Genomic DNA, 23,315 nt, shown 5'->3' with positions numbered 1-23,315 from the left:
CCCATTTGTCATAAGAGTTTCCCCTGGGGGCACCTGGGTGGCTCAGTCATTGAGCATCTGCCTTCAGCTCGGGTCATGATCCCAGGGTCCTGGGAGCAAGCCCCGCATCGGGCTCCCTGCTCCATGGGAAGCCTGTTTCTCCTATTCCCCCTGCTTGTGTTCCTTCTCTCACTGTGTCTCTCTCTGTCAAATAAATGGATAAAATCTTAAAAAAAAAAAAAAAAAAAAAAAGAGTTTCCCCTGTCACCAGAATTCAACAAAATCTAGCCGCTTTCTTCACATGTGGCTTGTTAACCCCTTATAAGACTAGATCTTCTGGTGTGGTCCTGAATAATTTATGGGAATAGAATATATCAATGTACTCTCTGTATGATCCCATGATGGAAGGGGAGTGTGGCCAAAATGCCACGTCTGCTGTTCTCATTTTTCTGTTGGTTCTGTGGAAAGCTGCAAATCAACCTCTCATCCACAGCATCCAACTGCAATTTAAATTTCAGAACTGGATCTAGTTGGAATCAAAGAGAATTAATTCCACAATAATTAGGTGGCTGTTGGTATTCCTTCTCAGTAAGCAATACTGGAGCTTGGAGCTGATCCAGAATGCCTGGGAGGAATGATGTGTCCCTAGGGGAGGTGATATTTTCCAGTGGATGGACCTTCCATTACCAAGCTCTGCCTCACCTCTAATGGGTCAACCACAGGGCTTCCATGAACTCAGGAAAAGTGCTCTGTGCTCTAAAAAGGGCTGGAATCCAAGTTTTCCCCTTTGGCTAAAGCTGAAACAATAACAGGAACTTTCCCACCCACCTCTGTCTGCCTCAGGTAGTTGAGGTTTTGGAAATGAGTTGACTGTTTTTCAGTCTTTGGAATTCCTGATCTCCCTGTTATCCAGCTTGCTCCAAAATAAACACACCTGGGCCTGCCCCAGGTCCTCAGAGGCATAGTCCTGGAGGTTGGCTTTGGCTAGTTTCAGTACCTGAGAGATGATGCTCCCAAAGTGCACAGACATCCAACAGAACGTTCTCCTAGGAGCCCTTTGCTGGGCAGAGGGGGTTAGGGGGGTGAGATTTTCATAGAAATTTAATCCTCAGCACTTAGAACAGAGCCTGATAAGGGGTGGGAACTCAATAGGCTTAATATATTTGTGGAATAAAATGTGCATCACATGACCCCAGTTTGTAGTCCGGGGGTCACCTATTTTCTCCCCCACCAGATACCCCTTGACCTTCAGCCCAGACTGTAAGACTTCTTCCTCTCTGAGATTTTGCAGTGCAATTCTACCTACTTTTTTTTTGGACTGGGTAGGGGGTTACAAAGGTAAAGACAAGACGACTTAGTAGTTAAACTACTGAGTAGTTAAAAGATGTGGACCTGGGTTCAAATCCTGACCTCTCCATTTATCTTTTTGCTAGTAGGGAAATCACTTAGCCTCTGTCAGCCTCAGCTCCTCATTATAAATGAGTAGTAATATCTATCTCAAAGCACTGCGATGGAAATGAAACAACACATTGTACTTAGTACAACACTGGGCACCTAGTAAGAATTCAATGCAGGACGACGACGACAACGATGACAACGATGATGATATCTAATAACATTTATTAAATTCATGCCAGATACTATTCTAGGCACTGGGGATATAGGAGTGAATAAGAAGAGGACAATGCTACAATATACATTAAACTTTAAAGAGGACAATTCAAGTACTGACAAGTACTATGATAAAATGAAACATTGTAACATGATAGACGTCTAGAATGTGGGGCGGCAATGCTACTTTAGATGTGGTGTCAAGGAATGCCCCCCCTCGCCTAGGTGATATTTGAATTGAAACAGTGATTTTGGAAAGTGCCTGGCCAGAGGGTTAGAAAGATGGTCTGGGGGGCGCCTGGGTGGCTCAGTCGTTAAACGTCTGCCTTCGGCTCAGGTCATGATCCCAGGGTCCTGGGATCGAGCCCCGCATCTGGCTCCCTGCTCTGCGGGAAGCCTGCTTCTCCCTCTCTCTCTCCCCCTGCTTGTGTTCCTTCTCTATCTCTCTCTGTCAAATAAATAAATAAAATCTTTAAAAGAAAAAAAAAAGAAAGATGGTCTGGAATGGATAACACCTTGTAACACTACTCATTTATTGCTGTGTGTGTGTGTGTGTGTGTGTGTTTAAATACAGTGCCAGGCACTGTACTATGTACAGGGGACATGACAAGCAAAACCACATACAATCTGGGGCACCTGGGGGGCTCAGTCGTTAAGCATCTACCTTCAGCTCAGGTCATGATCCCAGGGTCCTGGGATTGAGCCCCGAAAAGGGCTCCCTGCTCGGCGGAAGGCCTGCTTCTCCCTCTCCCACTCCCCCTGCTTGTGTTCCCTCTCTCACTGTGTCTCTCTCTGTCAAATAAATAAAACAAAACAAAAAACAACACAGTCTATGCCCACACGGAAGAACTTAACAAATTAGTCAAATAAGCATGCAAACAAGTGCAGAGCCTGAACCACCAAGAGCAAGTAAGTACATGACTATATGTGGTCACTCAGTCACCAGAATTGGACTTACTTTGGGGACTAGTCAAGAGTTCCCTACTGAGAACTGGGCATCCATTGACACCAGTTCTAGGCCACCTCTGCCCCCAACCTACTGTGAACTAGGGCAAGTCACTGCCTCTCTGGACCACAGTATCCCGTTTTATTAAAGAAGAAACCCCAGATGATTTTAATTTTCCTCCCACTCTGAGGACTTGGCATTTTCCTCTCCAAAGACCACAAATTTCACTCTAAAGCTAGTAACTGATGTCATGACATTAGAGCGAGGTACTTCGCCGTTGCCTCCATCCTGTCCAGGAGGCCTAATTCTGTTTTGGTTGTCACGGCAACCGCCTGGGCCCTCCTCCGGCGGGCGGAAACTTACAGTGACGACTGCAACTACCCACTATCAGGCGTCCCATTTGCCAGGTTAAAACATGGCCACCGCTACAACAACCGACCCAAGCTTCTCACTAAATACCCGGGCCTGAGCGTCCCTGGGGCCTAGGGCAGGAAAGGGAGGAACAGCCCCGCCAGTAAGCGAACGGGATTTCCGGAAACGTTCACCCAAGCCTGAGCACCTAAGGCCTCTCCCAGAAGCACCCGACCACCGCCCTAGAACGTCACTTCCGCCGACCCATGCGCCCAGGATTGACAGCAGAGAACATCCAATCAGAAGCGGCCACACCCAGGCCCAGGCGGGGCAGGCTTAGGACAGGGAAGCCCCGCCCCTCGCCAACGTGTGACGTCGCGTCGCCATGGCCAGCTACCCGTACGGGCAGGTGAGTGCTTTTGGCGGGGGCGGGCGATTCCAAGTAGGGGCCTCGCCGATTCCAGGCCCGGACCCCGCTTTACTTTCTCCTGGCATTCTCCGCGCCCTTCCCACGCTGAGGTTGGCTTCAGCGAGGTGTCGCGCGGCAGAGAAGGCGAAAGGGCTGGTCGGTCGCGCCTGTCTCGCGTCACGCAGGACTACAGGTCTGGGAGGTCGCGTCGCGCCCCCTCTGACGTCGCGCCCCATCTGACGTCGCGCCCGGGAAGATTTGGGGACCTTGGACCCCACGTAATCAGGCTGGGCTGTGCTGGGGCCCCACACCTTCTCAGGACTCCCGCGGGGGCTCCTGGCGGGCTCACCAACGCCAACAGAGCATTTAGAGCACTGGCTTCGTCGGCATCGTTTGGGGCGTCTGATAAAAATACACCCCTGATACACTGCGTGCGAATCATCAGGAGAATCTGTGGTTTCCGCAGGTTCCTCGAATGACCTTATTTACTTAGTCTAACACCTCCATTTCACGCATAGGAAAAGTGAGACCCAGAGAAGACACAGAACTTAACCTGCAGTCTCCTGGCAGGCAGCAGAACCCGGAAGCTGTCAGCAGATGCCTCTTCCCCACTCCCCTGCCCATTTTGATCCAGCCAAGAACACCACAGCAAGGTGATTCTGTGGCCAGAATCCTTTGTTGGATGACAGATAAGGTAGAGTGGTTAAGTTCAGCTTGGAGGCAGAAGAAGGTTCACACCTTGGCTCCATCACTTAAATAGTTGTGAGCCATTAAGCCTTTGGAGCCTGTTTCCCTCTCTCTAAAATTGGGCCCACTAATAGGGTCTACTTCAGAGAGCTGTCATGAGTAGTAATGAAGTCATGCTTGTAAAGCATTTGGTACTTCTAAGAGTGTAACAGTATTTTAGTATTTGGATCTTTCTCTAGACTCCAAGATCATGCTAATTTAGGAGAGAAAACCCATGCAGGGAAAGTAGGAAAACAGAATTACATGGGATATTAGAAAGCACTTAACTGAGTATAGTCACATGCCAAAAGAATGGTGAGGAAGTGCAGCTCTGTATGGCTTTTGTACACAGTATTTGGACCTTTTTAATCTCAGTGATGAAGGCCCCGTAAGCATGCTAGTAGAGATTATTATCCCCAGTTTATAGCTGAGGAAGGACCCCAAAGAGGTGAAATGGCTTGCCCAAGGTCACATATAGCAAGTGAGGGAGTGAGGCCAGGGCTGGAATGTAGAACTCCTTTCGTTGCATACTTAGCAGAGGTAGAAAAAAAAGCTAGCATGGGCTGAGGTTAGGAGGAAGTATAACCTAGCAGGGCTCCTGAAGCTCCATTCCGTTTGTTGGGTCTTATGAAATGTTAATAGGTATTGCTAATAGAGGAGGATTCTGTGGTTAAATAAGTTTGGGAAACACTCTGTGAAACACAGCTGAATAAGTTCAACATGAAGCATCTCAGAATTCTTAATTTGTTAATATGCTTTGTAAATTTGCCAGAGAGGGATAGAATATGCAGTATTTCTTAAACTTTTTTAACCATGGGAACTCCCTCCCATCCCCAACCCCCTTTTTCTAAAATTTCTGGTCATTTTTTGGTGACACTAGTATTCTTGAGGAACACAGTTTGGGAAAACATTGCCATGGTGCATTGTTTCTCAGTGGATGGTCTGTATCAGAATCACCTAGGAGCTTGTTTAAAAAGCACTTTTGGGGGTGCCGGTGGCACAGTCCGTTGAGCATCTGACTTGGTTTTGGCTCAGGTCATGATCTCAGGGTTGTGAGATCGAGCCCTGTGTTGGGCTCTGGGCTCTGCCCAGAGTCTGCTTAGGATTCTCTCTCCCTCTCCTTCTGTGCCTGCTTGTTGCACTCTCTCCTTCTCTCTCTCAAATAAATAAATAATTCTTAAAAAAAAAAAAGTGCACACTTTTGGGTTCCATCTCAGACCTATTCTGTGCCCAGGAAGGGCCCAGGAATCTACATTTTAATAAGCTTCTGGAGGTATTTTGTGTGCATCTTAGAGGCAGTGACATAGAAATTAGGAGCCTGCACTTCCAGGTTGGATACAATTGTGCTAGAATCCTAATTCTAGCACTTAATAGTTACATACCCTTGGACAAACCATCTATGGGCTCTGAGCCTCAGTTTCCTCACCTTTAAAAAGGAATACTTCATAGGGCTGAAATGAAGACAAACTGCTAAAACTTGCAGTGAGCTTGGCACGTTGTTGATACCAAGTGTGTGCCCGTGCCTGGTGGAGTCTCTTTTTTTTTTTTTTTTTTAAAGATTTTATTTATTTATTTATTTGACAGAGAGAGAGACAGCGAGAGGGAACACAAGCAGGGGGAGTGGGAGAGGGAGAAGCAGGCTCCCCGCTGAGCAGGGAGCCCGATGCAGGGCTCGATCCCAGGACCCTGGGACCCTGACCTGAGCCGAAGGCAGACGCCTAACAACTGAGCCACCTAGGCGTCCCTGGTGGAGGTTCTTGCTGCTGTTGATTGCTGTTACGCCACATGGCCTGGGCTTCTGCTCAGAGTGAAATACTGAAAAGGAGCATGGAGAGAAATGCATCCAGAATAGAAGAAATACTTTTATCCCTGCCATCATGCCCTGTCTGCCTGTGCAGCTCCGGTCCAGGGTATTCTAAGAAAATACCTGGTTGTTTCAAAGCATACAAAGGCTTAGTGCCGCCTCCCCTCTACCCAGAACGTAGCCCTGCAGGATTCCAACCAATTGTTAGGAGTCAAAACTCTTAATTTTCCACTGCCACCAGCCCCAGGGTCCTCAAGCATGGTCTGGGTGTTGGAGTAGTGAAACCCAAGTGCCCTTGGGTCCTGGGCGGGGGAGCCAGTTTGATGGGTTTCAGTGATTGAGAGCTTGGTCTCTGAGACTGAGAAATTTGGCTGCACATCTCTGCTCCGCCATTTCCTCACAGAAATTTCTTGCCAAAGTCCAAGGCTCAGTTTCCCCTTCTTTAAAATGGGGTCATAAGAGCACCTGCCTCAAGAGTTACTGTAAAGATTAAAGGAGCTAATCCATGTAAAGTGCTTGGTGTGTTGTTTGGCATATAGTAAATACTCCAAGGAAAGAGTGATACAAATAGATAAATTGTGGAATCAGTGTGATAAATGCTAAATGGGAGTAAGTGTAAGGTACTAGGACAGCACAGGAGGGATGCCTAACTAAGTGTGTGGGGGAAGAAGGCTTCTTGAAGGAGGTGACATTGAAGCCAAAAGCTGAATCACCAGTAGGCATTAGCTGAGTGAAGAAAGAGGGAATAGCACACACAAAGGTCAGCTGACAAGAGCCCAGTATTTTGGAGGAATTTCAGGAGATCAATACCGAGTGAAGAAGGGGAAAGGGCTGAGAAATGAGACCAGAAAGGTAAGCAAGGGCCAGATCCTCAAGGACTTTGTATACCTTTTGGGGGAGTGTGGATTTCATCCTGACTAATGAGGGAGTTGTAGAAGAGTCTTGTCTCATTTGTGCTTTGGACTTGGTACCGTGGGGCACTGTGAGAATGGACCAATGCAGGAGACACTGGAGGCAGGGAGACCGGTCTCAAAGCTGATGAAGTATCCCTGATTAGAGAGAATGGGGGCCTGGTGAAAATGGATTTGAGAAACATTTGGGAGGTAGAATTGAGAAAACTTGGTGCCTAATTGGGGTGATGGAGGGGAGGAAAGAGGAAGTGCCCAGGAGGGCACTAAGGCTTCAGATTTGGGGGACTGGGTGGGAGGTACCATTCACTGAGATGGGGACACAGAGGGAGGAATAGATTTGGAGGGAAGGTCCAGGAGGTTGTTGGATACGTGGGTCAGCCAGCAGCTCAGGAGAGATGAAGCTGGACAGAAGGATTTTGGAGTGTCAGCACACAGATGGTAATTGAAGTCTTGGGACATTTCTTGGCCCGCTGTTTATTGGCTGCAGGTTTCTTGCCTTTAAATATTTTAGGAGGCTCTGCTGGTGAATGCCCAAACCATTCCTGTCTTCTGGATTGTTTAACCCCTTAGAATGTGCGTTAGCCTCCTCCAGCCGACACTTGAGGGACAGCTTCAGAGCACAGGCCTCTTTGCAAGGCAGCCTACTTCCTTCCCCATCAGGACTCCACATGGACCAACCTTTGATATCTCTGAACTTCACGGGGGTCTTGGGGGTAGAAGAATGAACCCTTGAACCAAAAGAAGATATTGAACTTCCTGAGTGGGTTATTTAGGAGGAGGTGAGCTACCCATCACTTGCAGGAATGCAAACAGATTCAAGATGGTGCTGCAGAGATTCCATCCTCTCCTGAGAGGTCGGACTGGAGGCTCTTTGGGATCTCTTACAGTACTGTGCCTCTCAGATTGGGTCTAGGTGCAGAGGTGAAAAAAGAGGAAGATTCTTCTGAGTCTCCCTGATTTCTGGGCTTGAAGCCTCTGAAAGATCACCTAATCCAGCCCTTCCCCCTTCAGCCCTGTCCACTGTAGAAATCTATCACGTCTGACAGTTATATTGAGGACAGTCCCTGTTCAGTCACAGTTGAGTGAACACAGCAGAGGGTAGTAGAGTAGAGGCCCTGTTGTGAATCCCAACTCACCTGTTCTTGCCGTGTCATCACAGGCACACTAGTAACTCTCTACCTTAATTTTCTCATCTGTAAGTAACATGGGGGTAACAGCACTTCCCTCACAGGACTGAGGATCAGTGGGAGCCAGCTGAACTGGAAGCACCTAGCAGAGCCTCAGGAAAATGTTAATCGCCCCCTCCCCCACCCCAGTATATCAAATGTAGTTTATGTGCCATCAGTAAAGACCTAGGGAGGGGCACCTGGTTGGCTCAGGCAGTGGGGCATGTGGAGCTTACAACTCTTGATCACGGGGTTGAGTTTGAGACCCACACTGGGTGTGGAGATTACTTAAAAATAAAATCTTGGAGCGGGGGAAGACCTACGGATAGTTTTCTGTGATGCTTCAGAAGCTGTGGTTGCTGAACCCTTCCTTCTTTCCTTCCACAATCTCGTGTTGATCAACATGAAATGCTCTTGGAAAAAGTCTCAAATGGGTTGGCAGCGTGGAGTAGCATAAAAGAACAGGGAGTCAGGGACTCCGGTTTTCATGTCTGGTTCAGACCTTCACTAACAACTCAGTGACCCTGGGAACCATCGTCCCCGGCCCGGGTTCTGCCTCAGTTGGTGGCTGCACTTCATCTGTACTTGCTGGGTACCTGAGTCATTCTAAACACTTCCCTTTCCTTCCCCCTCCACCTCCTCCCTAATCGAATTAGTCGTCAAGTCATGTCTAGCCTATCTCTGAAATAGCTTCAGAATCCATCCTGTTCTCTCCATGTCTAAGTCTGCTGTCTGGTTCAAGCCCTGCCTGCCTAGCTCCTGGGCTCCACCCCGCTGCTGATTAATTCTCTAAACAAGGCTCTGATCACATTCCTCCTCTATTGGAAACCCTTCTATGGCGCTCTGTTTCCTCAGGCATAAAACCCAAACTCTTCAGAGCGGTATTCATCTGTTCAAATATTTATGGAGGCTTGCAGGTGCCAGGCACTGTGCTGGACCCTGGGTACCCTGATGAATGAGGCCCAGTGTCTGGCCTTGGGGCGCCCACTGTTGTGTGGAGGAGACACAGACAGACAGAAAGTACGTTAAGACACCAGTAACTCACCCGCTAACTGAAATGCAGCAGGCAGGGAGCCTGGTCAAAGAAAGTGTAAAGAGCCTGCCTTTCTGAGTTCATCTTGCATCCTTGCCCCCGCCCCTGCTTTCCAGCCATCCCCCCACCTCTCGGTGCTCACTCACAGGCCTGTGCCTGTCTTCTCCCTCCTGTCCAGAATATCCTTTCCTACTTTCTTTTTGGGGAATGCCTAGGCATCCTTCACGGCCAGCTCCAGTATCACTCTTGCCTCCTCCAGGAAGCTTTCCTTGACCTACTTCGTGCATTGCTTCATTTGTTGTTGTTGTTATTTTTTTTTTAAGATTTTATTTATTTGTCAGAGCACAAGCAGGGGGAGCTGCAGGCAGAGGGAGAAGCAGGCTCCCCGCTGAGCAAGGAGCGTGATGTAGAACTCGATCCCAGGACCCTGGGATCATGACCTGAGCTGAAGGCAGCCGCTTAACTGACTGAGCCACTCAGGCACCCCTTGCATTGCTTCAGTTGATTGCTCATCCATCATTCAACAAATGGAATAAATCTTCTCTTTGTGCCTCCTTGATAGCATTTAAGTAGGCTTTTCTGATGGCACCGATCAAACTGTATCCGAATCACCGATGGGACCCTCCGGGACAGGCCCTGTTTAGTTTTGCGCCCCATGCCTAGTACGGTACACTCTATAAATGCTTGCTGGATGAAGTCATTGCGGGTTGCATACCTCAATTTCTTCATCTGAAAAGCAGCCTCCTAATAGCTTCCCTTTTTCTGTTTGAGGACTGTTGGCAGGATTCTGCTGGTAGCATTTGTGTGTTTGTTAAAATGCTCTGTGAACTGTGCAGGTGAGGGCACTCACGCAGGGCAGAGAGGAGAGGGTTTAGTTGCCAAACTGCACCAGACCCAGCAGGCCCCTGGAATGTGGCAGTGGGAGGGTCAGAAGACCTGCCTGGCAGTACCTGCTTTGTTGGTCGGGGGGCATTTCCCAGGGGGATAGGCCTGGGCCTCGGGTGCCCTAGGCCAGGGTTTATGGCTTTGCCCACCAGGCTGCTTCTGGAGCAGCTACTTCTTGGCTTGGTGTCGGGCCTGTTCTTTGGGTGTGCCCAGACTCTGCAGGGTCCCCACCCCTCTTTCCATCCTGCGCTGGCATCCTGTGCCCTATTGCTTAAGGAAAGAACACTGTAGCCCAGGCAGCAGGAGTTACTGTGCCCGGGTGTGGCGGGAGGTGGTCTGGACCTGGCAGAGGTCCACCTCTGCCTCCAGCTCCGTGCGATTTGAGCAAGTCCCTTTCCCTCTTCTAAGTTTCCCCATCCGGAAACTGAAGGGGTTAGATGACCACCTCCCGCACATCCCTCCCATCACACTGCTCCAACTCCCTTGGAATCTTTTTCATTCCTTTCTTTTCTTTTCTTTTTTTAAAGATTTTATTTATTTATTTGACACACAGAGAGCACAAGCAGGGGGAGCAACAGGCAGAGGGAGAGGGAGAAGCAGGCTCCCCACTGAGCGGGACTCGATCCCAGGCCCCTGGGATCATGACCTGAGCCAAAGGCAGACGCTTAACCGACTGAGCCACCCAGGTGCCCCTTTTTCATTCTTTTCATCCCAGCTCAAACACTGCTTTCTCATGGAAACTCCCTCAACTTCACCCTCTTTCCTTTCACGGCTTGTGTGTCCGCTTTGGAAACACCCGGTTCCTTTGGCAGTTTTGTTAGATGTTACGGAGGGCGTTTCCGTGCCTCTGCAGTTAACTGGGAGCTCCTTCAGACCGGTTCTCACCTTTATATACCCCCTCCCCAAGAATTTACCTGGCCCAGGGCTTTGCTGACAATGAGTAATATAATAGTAGCCAAGATTTATAGATCATTTGCTTTATGCCAGGCACTGTTGTAAGAACTTGTTTTCTTATATCAGTGGTTTTCAGACTGTCTTTTGAGTCACTATGTGGCATCTGCAGAGCTCCCTCAGCATCTAACAAAGGAGGGGGCCCTGCATGGTCGGCGCTCTGGAATCCCCACCGGGCTTCAATCAAAGCCACTTTCTTTTATCAGTTTTTAAAATTTTATTTTATCAAAAGAATCTTTAGCTAAAAGTAAGACTGACAAAATTCTGCTGCACTTATGTCTTGTATTCAGCAGAGCGACCCAGTGAGGGAGAGATTATCATATTTTGCTTGTGAAGGAGCAGGCTCAGAGAGATGAAGCCAGGGGCCCACAGTGAGAACTCAGCTGGTGAGTGCAGAGTTTCGGATTGAGAGTGGCCCATGACTTCACCGCAGAGAAGTCTTGCTGCCTGCTTTGGAGGCTTCCAGGGCAGCAGAGCTCCCACCGTGCTGAATGGGGAAGGTGGAAGGACCTGCTTCCTGCCCCCCTCAAGAAGCCCCCCTTCCTTGAGCCGCAGACCTCCTTTAGATGAAGTGTGAGTTCGGCCTCAGCCTTGAGGGCAAGTGTCTCAGAAGCTATCAAACACAATAAAAAGAGCAAGTCCAGGCTCTCCGAGGCTAGGCCACTAGTGTGACTTCTGGGTTTATCTACAGCATGTCTAGATGGCACCCTCCTCAGAGCTGGGCCCAGCTGCTCCCCGTGCCTCTGTGCCCAGCCTGTCTGCAGCTGTGTTGGGGCTCTCTCTGCCGTGTAGGCAGTTGCAGCTGAACACTGAGTTTGGGGATCCTTGGCTAGTGGTGTGGGGACATGGACAAGAGAGGGGACACCCCCTTGTCTCCGCTAAGGGACAGATGGCCTGGGTCCCGGCCCCTCTACACAGTCTATGTGCGATTTTTCTGGATTGGGGTTTCCTCCTGTGTCAAAGCGCTTCACACACCTGGTCTCATTTCATTCACATTCCAACCTGGGAGGTAGGCACTGTTTTATTCCCCTTTAGAACAAAGGATATTGAGGCTTAGAGAGGGGAAGTCATTAGTCCAGTTAGTAAGTGGCAGAACCTGAACTCAAACTGGTCTTTTTGATTCTTACTGATTGTACTCTGGTGCCTGAGGAGCAGGGTCTCCCCTGCCTGTCTCCAGAGTCACGAGTGAGAAGGGGACATGCTTTTGTATCTCGAGCTATTCTTGGCTGAGGAAGACATGCTGCAAATGAGCCCATGCTATGGATATATTCGTGATTGAAGAATGTCGGGTTGTAGGGTGGAGACCGCATTTGCACTGTGAGTCCTCCAGGTAGAGATGGAGAGAGATGGACGTAGCACAGGGTGAGGGGTTGGGATTTTGGCTCATTTGCCTCCTCATTCATTCAATAATTATTTACTGAGCATGCATTCAGCACTGGGGGCTAGGGAGAAAGTGGCAAACCAGACATGATCCCAAGCCGTCACGGAGCCCTTGGTGTGATGGAAAGGGGAGCCAGGAGGGCAGGATTCCAGCCCTGACTCCACATGTCATTGGTGGTATGATCTTGGGTAGGTTTTCTCTTCTCTAGAAGCCTCAGGTTGTCCATCTGAGCAATGAGGTCATAATTCCAGCCCTGCCTATAGGATCAGTTGAAAGAGTGGCAGTGGCCGGGCTTTATAACGGTACAGTGTCATACTGGCTGTTTTCTGGCCTTACCATTCTGACTGATAGTTTGCTCTTCTTGCAGGGCTGCCCAGGAGCTGGAGGACAAGCGCCCGGAGCCCCTCCGGGCAGCTACTACCCTGGACCCCCCCATGGTGGAGGGCAGTATGGCAGTGGGGTACCCCCCGGTGGCGGTTATGGAGGGGGTCCTGCCCCCGGAGGGCCTTATGGACCGCCAGCTGGTGGGGGACCCTATGGACACCCCAGCCCTGGGGGACTCCCCTCTGGAACTCCAGGAGGACAGTATGGTGGAGCGGCCCCAGGGGGCCCCTATGGTCAGCCACCTCCGAATTCCTACGGTGCCCAGCATCCTGGGCCTTATGGACAGGGACCTCCTCCAGGTAAGTAGGGCTCTTGGACTCCAGGCGCCTCTGACTTTGTTCTGCATTCCCCAGGGCCCGTCCTTGCCCTTCCCGTGGGTGTGCAGGCAGCCTGGTCTCTGGCCCCCAGCATCTTGCCTGTAGCTGCAGCTTGCATCAGCAGAACGCGTCTGTGAGTTAGCTTTGCCATGGTAACAGTAACTCCAGACTCATTCGGGCTTACGACGACGGCATTTATTTCTGTTGCTTACGTGCCCGCAGCTGTGGGTCTGGCTGCCGAGGTTCTGTGCCGTGCGTCTTTTCCTTCCAGATCCAGGTGGAAGGAGCAGCCCTTAATTGGGATAGGCTGTTCTCGTGGCTAGACAGATCGGGAGGGTTAGCAGGAATGCACAATGCCTCTTAAAAGCTTCTGTGTTGAAGTACTTTACATCTCTTCCACTCACGTTCTATTGGCCAAACCACATCCCCTGGTCAAGCCTGACATCAGTAGGATGGGAGTGGATATTGCTGTCCTGCAGGGGCTCTGCAAGCCACCAGGCAGTAGAGAGGATGTACGGTGCTCTCACAGGGGAGGGAGAGGGTAGGATTAGCAAACAACTAGAAGCAGTGTGCCGTGGGGAGAACCCGTTTCTACGTGAGGGAGACTGGCCACTCTATATAGAAAGGCAAGATAGTGTAGTTATTGAAAGCCTGGGCTTTTGAGATCAGGCCACCTACTGACCTGACTGAATTACTTCACCTCTTTGCGCCTAAATGTCCACTTCCATAAAATGGGTGAATGCCACTACCCGACAAGATTATTAATAAGTATTTGATGAGAAGGTGCAGGTAAACGCTGGGTACAGTGGGAAGGGCTTAATACGCAAAATTCTATGAGAGGACTCATTCTGGGACGTTCTCAGCAAAGAGGTATTCCGCATGATTGTGACAGCGTTTGTGGCAAGGGCCTCACCCCTGAGAGATACTGAGGCAGGTAGGAGAATGATGGGATGCAGGGAGGGTAAAGAGCAGAGATGCTGGACAAGGTAGGGGAGGAGAGCGTGGAGAATCCTGGCGGGGGGCTTCAGGCTCCCTGCAAATGACCGAGTGACCTCAGACGGGGGCAGGGAAGGTGAGTGCCTAGATCGCTGTTAACTCCAGGACTCACTCAGTCGGCCTCTTCACAGAATGCTTATTCCCAGGAGACAAAACTAGCAGCATGCAGCCTGGAACCACTCTGGAACCAATCTTAGCACACATTCCCAGGCAGGTGGCCCTGACGGAGAGCTCACACCTTGGGGGTTCCATACACTGAATCAGCGGCATTTATCTTGTCAGAGCCCCAAGCTCCTGGCTGTTTGCTTTTAGCTCAGCAGCTTCATGGTGGAGTTCCTCAGCCTTCTAAACTCTTGCCTGTGAGCCCACGTGAGGTCACTGCAGGTAAAGGAGCCCCTCTCTGTGGGCTTGTCCCTTTAGGGCCAGAGGCCAGAGATCATGTCTGGGGCTGCAGAGAGAGGAGAGATATGCCTCCGACTCTTAGCTGCTCCCCATCTTCTGCAGCTTCCTTTCATGTGGCCTCCATTCCTCTTCTCCAGCACAGCTCATGCCTCCCTGGAGCTCAGCTGCAGGGGGAGTCACCTGGGAGGCCCCACCTCAGCCCCACTGGATGAATCCAGGATCTAAGGTGTGAGCACCACTGCTCTGCAAGACAGATTAACCCATCGAAGGTGCTCCACTGCCCTCAGGAAAGATCCTACAGGGGCTCGAGACCCAGCGGGCCTTTCTGGCCTCCACGCCTGCCATGGACCCTCGCTGCCGTCCACCTGAGTCCTGCTGGAGTTCTCTGAACACCCTCTGCCCCTGCCGCCTGCTTTCCTTCTTCCCTTCGCAGCTCTTTTCTCCTCCTTCCAGACAGTCCTTCCTCTGGGAAGATGTGCCCGCACACGTTGTCAGGCCCTTTGCCAAAGCTTTATTTTGCTGTGACCTCAGTTACTCATCACACAGCCCTGGGAAGTAGGTCCTTTTTTGGAATGGGGCCATCAGTACTCAGAAAACCCAGTCGTTTGTCCGAAGTCACACAAGCTGGTGAGGATCAGAGCTGCTTGCTTCCATAGCCTGGGCTCTTTCGTGCAAACTGCCTAGACCATGTGTCCCAGAGACTCTCTCGCCCGGGGCCATGGCCCTCACTCCCTGTGGCCCAGCTGCTGTTTCAGGAAGGGGCTGTGGGACCTGCCTGGGTTTCCCATCCATGGAGGTCAGCCTAGGCCCTCAGTCAAGCAGACCTTTTTCTTCGGGCCTCACCTTGGGGACTAGGTGGTGGCTTCTGTGCTCCACCAGGGCCCGTGGCTGCCTCTGATGTCTGCCTGGGGGGAAGGAGCCCATTTGGTGGCCAGTTCACCCAGTTGGCTTTCTAGTACTGCGTAAGTCTGGCTTTTTGCTAAGATAGGCCTATGTGCTTCTCCACTTTGATCTCCCACCCCTTCACTCTGCATGTCTTTCCAAGTGAATGATCTTTTCCTCCACCTTCTGACAGACACCCAAAGCTATTTGAACCACAACAGCAATACCGATAATCAGCAGATAGATAGTACTTAGATTGTACCAGATGCTTCAGGCTTTTCATGTGTTAACGTCTTCATAGTAACCTTGTGAAGTAGATGCTCCTGTCCTCACTTTACAGATAAGAAAACTGAAATAGAGAATTTAAATAAACCAAGGCCACAAATGGGGGAGCTGGGACTAGAACCACGAAGCCAGCTCTGGCATGAATGGAGCACCTTTCCTGTCTGGGTCTGGCCCCGTGCTAGCCCTTGGGGACTCAGAAAGGAGTTAGGCGGGGAGCTTGCCCACAGCTTGCTCCAACTCTAACCTGGAAGGGGGTAGAAGAAAACATGTACAGAGGAGATCAAGGCCATAAGAGAGAAGGAGTGCAAAGGAGAGGGGAAGGAAGCCTGTCCAGAGATGGAGGAATAGGGAAGGCTCTGTGGAAGGAACGGCATTTTATTTGGGTTTTGCAGGAGGACAGGAAATGATGCAGAGAGGTGAGGGAGAAGGGGTCCATGGTAGGGAACAGTGAGTAAGGCCTCTGGTGGGAATAAACAGGAATGGCTAAGTGAGTCAAATACTTCATCTGGGCTGGAACAGAGCTGTGAGGGGGACCGAGTGGGAGAGGTAGGCAAGAGTGGGCCACGTTGCGGGGGGACCTGGAATGCTGGATTAAGGATGCTGGACAATTTTGTAGGCAGTGGAACCTTGAAAGAGTTTTGAGTTGAGGCGGGGGGGTGGGGAAAGGAGTTAGAACTGAGCTGGATTTTAGAGATTACTCGGTAGCAAGTGAAGAGTGGCAGAGAGTAGCTGTAAGGATGATTTGGTTAGGCCTTTTGGTTTGTTACAGCAATCCACGTGAGAGGAGTCTGAACCAGGGCAGGTGCATAGGAACGGGGAGGAGGCACAGGACTGGGCAGCTCTCTGGGTGTGTGGGGGTGAGGAGGTGTCAGAGATGTCTCCCCTGCGTTGGAGCTGATGGGGAACGAGAAGAGGTGGAGTTCCGTGGCCATGTTCACTCTGGTGGCTCCTGGTAGAATATGTCTACTGCCGCTGTGACGGAGAAGTCAGACGGGTCAGACCTGGTTCCCACGCCAGAGAGCCCCCTGCTGCTGTGACTCTCAAAATACCTGTTTCTGGGCTGTGTGTGTGAACTGCTCAGCAAACATTTTTGGATTCCCAGGCTGTGGGGAAGAGAGAATCCTTCTTTTCAGAGCATTCGTAGTCAGCTGGAAAGTCCCCGTTCCCTAGAAACTTAAGATCAAAGAGAGAACTGACTGAACATTGTAGGAAAAGCCCAGATTCACGGAGTAGAAGCCAGCTATAGATACTCGTTGAGTCTACGCTCAGAGACTCTGCTCTGAGTCTTCCATCAGAGTAAGGCTGTTGGCTTGCTGGAAGACGGGGTAGGTGGACTTGTGAGGCTTTGTGGGTAAGGAAAACCTGTCCCCCAGGAGGCACCGAGGCTGGCCCTCCCCAGCATGTCTTTGGACTGGCTTTGAGACCGGCCTCTGACTCCTCTGGTTTGCACCCCTTCCCGCAGGTGGCGTTCCTCCCAATGTGGATCCTGAGGCTTACTCCTGGTTCCAGTCAGTGGATGCCGATCACAGTGGCTACATCTCCATCAAGGAGCTGAAGCAGGCTCTGGTCAACTCCAACTGGTCCTCTTTCAATGACGAGACATGCCTCATGATGATAAGTGAGTTCTAGCCCTTCCCCGTGGGCTCTGGGCTCGAGGTGGGGCAGAGCCACCTGACGCCTGACAGCGGGTGCGCAACCATTCGGAGGAGAGATCTTTCAGCCAGGGAGGATTTCAGGCAGGAAGTTGGGTTCAAGGTGAGATCCTCTAGACTGAGAGCTCTTTCCCCTAGATCTTTTCTCAAGTTGCAGACCCTGCTGAGTCACAGGCTCTGCGGCTTTCCGTTCTGCAGAATGGGACTCCCTGCACCCGTAGCAGATGGCACAGAGTGGGGTCAGCTGCCGGGTGTGCAGAGAAAATGCGGTTCTGGAAGGGCCAGGGCTGAGGGTGGCCAGGGGCGGGGGCTGGTCCACACTCGATGAGAGTATGTCTCCGGTGCAGGCATCTGGGCCTCAGGCCTGTGGTTCTGTGGAGTCTTGTACTCCGGCCCGGGTGCTACCCGAGGACCCTTGGCCCTCAGTCTTGAAGCTTTTCTTCCCTCCCCACCCAAGACATGTTTGACAAGACGAAGTCAGGCCGCATCGACGTCTATGGTTTCTCAGCCCTGTGGAAGTTCATCCAGCAGTGGAAGAACCTCTTCCAGCAGTATGACCGGGACCGCTCCGGCTCCATCAGCTCCACGGAGCTGCAGCAAGGTGAGGGCCATGGGAGGGGCTCAGTGCACAGGCCCAGCCCCACTTTTCTCTTTATTCCCTATGACAGGGAAGCCGGTGTTCTCTAGCTTCTGACTGCCAAATGCCCATGTGCACTGTAAAATGCTGCTCTCAGCACCAGCACAGGCCCACTCTCCGTCCCGTCTGTGACCTGGCTGGGGCACTGAGCCAAGATCCAGGGCAAGGGAACACCTGGTTCCGGGATGAGGGCTGGACACCCCCCTCGGGACGGCACTCGTGGCTGTGCTGGATGAGGTAGACCCAGCCAGCCGGAGCCTCGGGGGTGGGAGCTCGGTAGCCCAGGGCACCCCGAGACCAGGACATGTGGCTTGTGTGGCTCTTTCCTCTCTGGTTTCTAGCATGCTGAATGGAAAGAGCCCTGTACAGGGACTCAGAAAGGTGGTTTCTGTTGCCATCTCTGCTAGAAGGCAGTTTCCTTCCCAACTCTGGGACCCAGACCATGCTAAAAGTGACAGTCGGCTCAAGATGACCTGAGGCCATAGCTCCAGGTCCGGTTCCGATTCTGACTTTAGAAGATGGGTGGTTATTGGGGTGATAAGCATTTGACAGGGAGTTTTGCCACCTGGGAGGGAGAAAGGGCTCCCCAGAGAACCCGGCCTCTTGCCCTGGCCATGGATTTCAGTAAGACTGAGGAGCTCTGTGGTGGGGGTGAGCTCACCGTATCTGCGCCCTGGTTGAAGGGAAAGGACATGACCTGCATGACTGTACTGATCACCTCCTCTTTTGCCCGGTCCTGTCATGGGTATTGGTAAGGGTGATGCTGTCACAGCAAAGTGTGTATTTATTGACTGCTTGCTGTGGGCCAGGCACTGGAATAAGCACTTCTGTGTTACATCACTCACTCTCCCGGGCGAGAGCTGGTGTCTGTTCCTCCCCACTCTTACCTGAGGGATCTCTTATTATTGCCCTTTTGCAGATGAGAAAACCAAGGCTGAGTTTAGGCAACTTGCCTAAGGGCCACATAGCAAAAGGGGAACTTTTAGCCTGGGCTGGTAGATATGCGGAGAGGAAGAAAGGAAGCCTCCCAGGTGGGGGGACAGGGTAGCACATAGGCGGTGACCTTGGAAACCTTGGAACCGCCCAGCAATAGCCTTGCCTGGGGAGGTGAGGATGATTTTATTATTTTTAACAAGTAACACTGAGGGCTTATTATGTGTCAGGCACTGTGCCAAGTGCTTTACAGGATCCCCTCTCTTAGTCCTTACTAGAACCTACAAGGTAAGTATTATCCCCATTTTAGAGATGATAGGACAGAGGCTTAGCAAGGTTAAACAACTTGCCAAGGGCCTCTCTTGACTCCAGAGCAGGCCTTTGTCATGTCTCCCTCTCTGCCACACTGCTTCTGATGTCCACCCTGGGCAGGGGGCTCTTGGGGGCTCAGGCTTCCTTCTGTAAAGCAGATGAGTCACATATGAGCATGGCTAGCCCCGTGACATTCTGGGACCCTATGGGTCTGATTGCACAGAGAGTAATGGAGATTTGGAGAAAGGGATTGGGGCTTTCCAGCTAAGGGGATCATCCAGACAGAGCCCCTTTTGGGCTCCCACCATCTTGGGCAGACCCTAGGGACTTCTTCCTCCTTCTGTCCTCTCAAAGTCCCCTGCACCGCTGGGCTCCACAGAGGTGGTTGACGGTGGTGCTCACAGCAGGGTTTTGTGTCTGTTATCTGTGCCCTCCTCCGCAGCTCTGTCCCAGATGGGCTACAACCTGAGCCCCCAGTTCACCCAGCTCCTGGTCTCCCGCTATTGCCCACGCTCCGCCAATCCCGCCATGCAGCTAGACCGCTTCATCCAGGTGTGCACCCAGCTGCAGGTGCTGACCGAGGCCTTCCGGGAGAAGGACACAGCCGTGCAGGGCAACATCCGACTCAGCTTCGAGGACTTCGTCACCATGACAGCTTCTCGGATGCTCTGAGCCAGCCCCTCTGGAGAGAACGGAGTGTACCAGGGACCTTTCCTGGCTCCTGAGAGTGGGAGAGGCGTGTGGGCCTCTCCTCTTTTCCTGCCCCTCCTAGAAAAAGATTCTCCCTTGCCTGATACAGCGCTGTTTCCGAAGAAGGCCGGGCGTCTCCCCGTCACCAAATCGTGGGAACCTGGGCTGAGACCACACAGGTAGTGGCCTGACCTGAGAGAGGCCTGGAAGCTGAATGTCCTTAGAGCCCTGAGCATTTGAATGGCCCAGCCTTGCGCCAGGAGCAGGAGATGCCAGTCACTGCAGTGGAGTGAGTAACGTCAGTCAGCTGGGCTCCAGGCTCTGGCTGTCCCTTCTGTGCCCTGACACCAGCCGTGAGTGTTCATCAGCCTCTTGCCATTAGCACCTGAGCCCCCTCACCCATACCGTCTTGTCCAGTGAACCCAGTTTCTCCAAAGTGGAAGCTAAGCAAGCATGAGAGAGGTTTGTCCGCGGGACCAAGTGGCTTGGGTTCCACCAGCCCCATGCCCCAAATATGCGCGCGTTGACTTCTCGCTGCCTGGGTGCCGTCCCTGCTCAGGGAGCTCAGACAGGCTGCTCTCTGGGCATCCTTGGTTAGGCTCCCCGTCTGCAGCTTGGACCCCTCCCTTGCCTGCCATTCTCTGCTTGGCTTTAATCCCCAGGGGACAGTTGCCACCTCCCACTGCCAATGCTCTTTTTTTATTTGTGTGTGTGTTTTTTTTTCTTATGGGGCCAAAAGTTCAGTGAAACTGTAAGCTTCAATAAAAGGACAAAACTCTGAGTCCCCTGTGTCCCATCCCACCTTCCTAGCTGCTGGTTCATCTGCGCGATTCACGCATGCGCGTCCTTTCCGCCACTCATTCCTTCTTTGCTCAACGAACAGTTAAGTGCGCACTGTACACTACACTGTGCAGGAAGAAGCATGTTAAGGGGACATGGCCCGCATGGGGCTGGTCCCATTTATCAGGGTGGAGCTGACGTGTAGGAGCTGGGCAGGTTCGTGTGTTTTATGACCGTTTTAGGACTGGCGCTCTGGGCTACAGGCACCACCCCAGACTTCATAGCATGGCCTTTTTATTATCTCAAGCCCTAGTTTTATCTTCCAAACTGCATTTATTAAGTCATAACTTTCCCCCCATTTTTATTAAGCACAGACATCTGTCCTTGCTAGCTGGATCTTGAGATCAGCGTGATAACCAGTCTACACCAAATGTCTACAGCCAAGACACGAGACATTCTGGTTTTGGGGGGGGGGCGCTTATCATGGGCAATCGTGTGATAATCCTTTTGCTCTTGGGGATGAAGATAAGAAAGCTCTGGTCCCTGCAGGGGGTGGTTGGAAGCAGCTCAGTGAGGCCCTGCAGGTATGTCGGGCTCAGCCAGTTCAGCCCTTTTGTCCTCTGGGCTGCTGTCATGCTAGAATGCTAGCGCCAGTCCCGAGGCCAACCTCCACCCAGGGCTAGTATCCTCTCTCTTGTTGAATCCTGCCTCTGCCCACCAGCCTCCAGTGACAGCTCAGTGCCCTTCCGGGAAGCAGGCTTCCTCTTTGACTAGCAGACACTTCTTCCTGCTGAGATTCCAAATCCTGCCACCTTGAAAACCACCCATGGACTATGGTTTTCTCTCTTGGGCCACCCAGAAGCTCCATCTATCACCCCTTTCTGCATGCCACGCCTCTAGATACGTGGAACCTGCCACCATGTTTCCCCGAGGCCTCCCTTCCCTGGGCTGGGTAGTCCCGGGTTCTTTCGCAGCTCTTCCCTAAGCATCGCTCACCTTGGCATCCAGGTCCTCTGAATTTTCTCCAGTTCATCTGAACCTCCCAGGGTGGAGGCCTCGGGCCCACTGTTGGACTGGATTCAGCCAGCAGAGTAGAGTAGAATGGAGGCCATTGGGGAAACTTCTGTTGTTGGCTCCTACTGAGCCAAGTGTCTACTGAAACCTGTCTCTAGAATGGTACCAATCACAGTTTCAGCCTTGTGCTCAGCCAAGGGCTCCTTAGCCCCGGACCTGGGTTGGTCCTTGTGGATACGGTTGGTTCTGAGCTTGGGAGCCAGCCCTCACAACATCATTCTGCACACTGCACCTCCCAGCCTGGCTACATGACACTTCACAAACAGCTTTGGATTGCAAGGCCAGCGGGAGTGAGGAAGGAGCAGGGCAGCCCATCCCACCTGGCGGCAACCGCACATCTGTGGAAATGGCCACAAGCGCTGGGCTGGTGAGTCATCCAGAGAGTGGATGACATACTTAGGCCGTACCTTCCACCTGCTCTGGGAAAAGTGTGATGCCTAAGAGGAGGTGTGCTTACACATTCCTGGGCTGGGCCCCTGGCAGGACCCTGGTTTTGCCCTGTTTTTTGATAGGGGAGGTCAGAGGGAGCTCGGAGCTCCATTAATCAAGTTAAGCAGAGCCGGTGGTGCGCACGGCCGAGCTGGCCCCTGCCAGATGTCTCCCGCCCCTCAGCGGAGCCGTACTTGAGACTACACTCCATTCCTGCTCTGGCAACGAGGAGCAGGGCCTCTGGCAGCCCTCTAATCATCTTGGTGGCAGACGGAGCACGTCTGTGGCTTTCTCTTTTTATCCTGTGAGTTCATAGAAAATAAATGCAAGCCTGATTTCCAAGAAGGTGAAGATAACAGTAAATCAGTCTGTTAACCCCGCTGTCTGCCCCCGCATCTCCCTTACCTCCCACAGGCCACTGGGCCCGTAAGCAGACAGATGTGTCAAGGATCCGGGTCCTGGGCGTCGGGATTGGCACGGCCTGAGGAGGCAGCACTGCGGGTGCTCTGAATCCTGGCTCGGAGCCCATCTGGGATCCAGTGTGTTGGGGGCGGGGGTGGGGTGGGTGGGAGGTGGTCAGCAGATGACAGCATTCCAGTGCTGCCTGGTCTTCTCCCCTCCCCCAAGCGTCCCCACCTTCTCTCTCACCTAAGCAGCACAGGTTTTGTGCAATGACAAGGAAAAGGAACATTCGGTGCCAGGCTTTTAATTACAGTTGCTTCAGGCTGCTGGCCTCCATGCCAAACAGCCACACGGAGAGGGTTCTATCACACCAGAAAGCCAACGGGGTCCAGTCTGTGGTGCACCTGGCACCTGGTGAGGCTGGGCTGTGTTCCGACCAGGGAAAGGCTGGACCCAGATTAGTTCACGTGGGCCTCAGAGCAGCTGGGCTTTCGCTGGAGCCACTGGGCCAGATGGAACTGCCCGCCGGGACCCTTACAGCAGACTCCAGGGAAGGCCTGGAATTGGGTGGGAGAGGGATCTTTGGGAGGAAGGCCAAGCTGCGGAAGGATGATGGGGATGGATGATACCGTGGGGCACAGCCACGCGAGAGGAATGTGCTAATCCCGTCCACAACACTTGACAATCTACAAAGAGCTTTCCGCTTTCTCGAGTGTGCTTAATCCTCCCATCAATCCTGCTTAGGAGATCGGGCTCAGAGAAGGGGAGTCACTTGCCCAGAGTTAAACAGGCACAAAACCAGGTCTGGAGCCCCGGCCTCCCACTGCATCCAGCAGTCTCCACGAGGAGGTGGGGCCCTCGCTCAGGGCAGCACAGTGGTGACACTGGTGAGCACCACGTGCTCGGGGACTTTGGAGATGGAGCACCGGCTGTGCAAGGACCAGGACTTGTGGCTGGCAGAGGAGCGGGGGCTGGGGGCCTTCGGAG

The 23,315-nt window shown here is 52.1% G+C and overlaps 2 protein-coding genes across 2 annotated transcripts in view; one reads left to right on the top strand and one right to left on the bottom strand.

The window, feature by feature from the left end:
- The first annotated feature begins 3,194 nt into the window (after positions 1-3,194).
- Positions 3,195-20,424, top strand: PEF1 (penta-EF-hand domain containing 1). The gene is made up of 5 exons (XM_081817941.1): positions 3,195-3,296; positions 12,521-12,836; positions 16,882-17,037; positions 17,529-17,672; positions 19,396-20,424. The coding sequence occupies exons 1-5, from the start codon at positions 3,273-3,275 to the stop codon at positions 19,623-19,625; spliced, it is 870 nt and encodes a 289-aa protein (XP_081674067.1). The 5' UTR covers positions 3,195-3,272; the 3' UTR covers positions 19,626-20,424.
- Positions 20,425-22,616: 2,192 nt separating this feature from the next.
- The window catches only part of HCRTR1 (hypocretin receptor 1), a 9,333-nt gene continuing 8,634 nt past the window's right edge, over positions 22,617-23,315 (bottom strand). The window contains exon 7 of the mRNA XM_081816843.1: positions 22,617-23,307. Within this exon, the coding sequence (XP_081672969.1) occupies positions 23,191-23,307 (117 nt within the window). The 3' untranslated portion in view covers positions 22,617-23,190. The remainder of the gene's footprint in view (positions 23,308-23,315) is intronic.

This window comes from Leptonychotes weddellii, chromosome 4, assembly GCF_054177405.1.
Source record: "Leptonychotes weddellii isolate Sample4059 chromosome 4, ASM5417740v2, whole genome shotgun sequence".
NCBI lineage: Eukaryota > Metazoa > Chordata > Mammalia > Carnivora > Phocidae > Leptonychotes > Leptonychotes weddellii.
This window is presented reverse-complemented; position numbering and strand designations above follow the sequence as displayed.

Excerpts from the sequence above, each read along its gene's own strand:
- PEF1 (XM_081817941.1), top strand. The coding sequence starts at position 3,273 with ATGGCCAGCTACCCGTACGGGCAG. Across the intron at positions 3,297-12,520 it reads CCAGCTACCCGTACGGGCAG|GGCTGCCCAGGAGCTGGAGG; the intron begins GTGAGTGCTTTT and ends CTCTTCTTGCAG. Across the intron at positions 17,038-17,528 it reads GACATGCCTCATGATGATAA|ACATGTTTGACAAGACGAAG; the intron begins GTGAGTTCTAGC and ends TCCCCACCCAAG.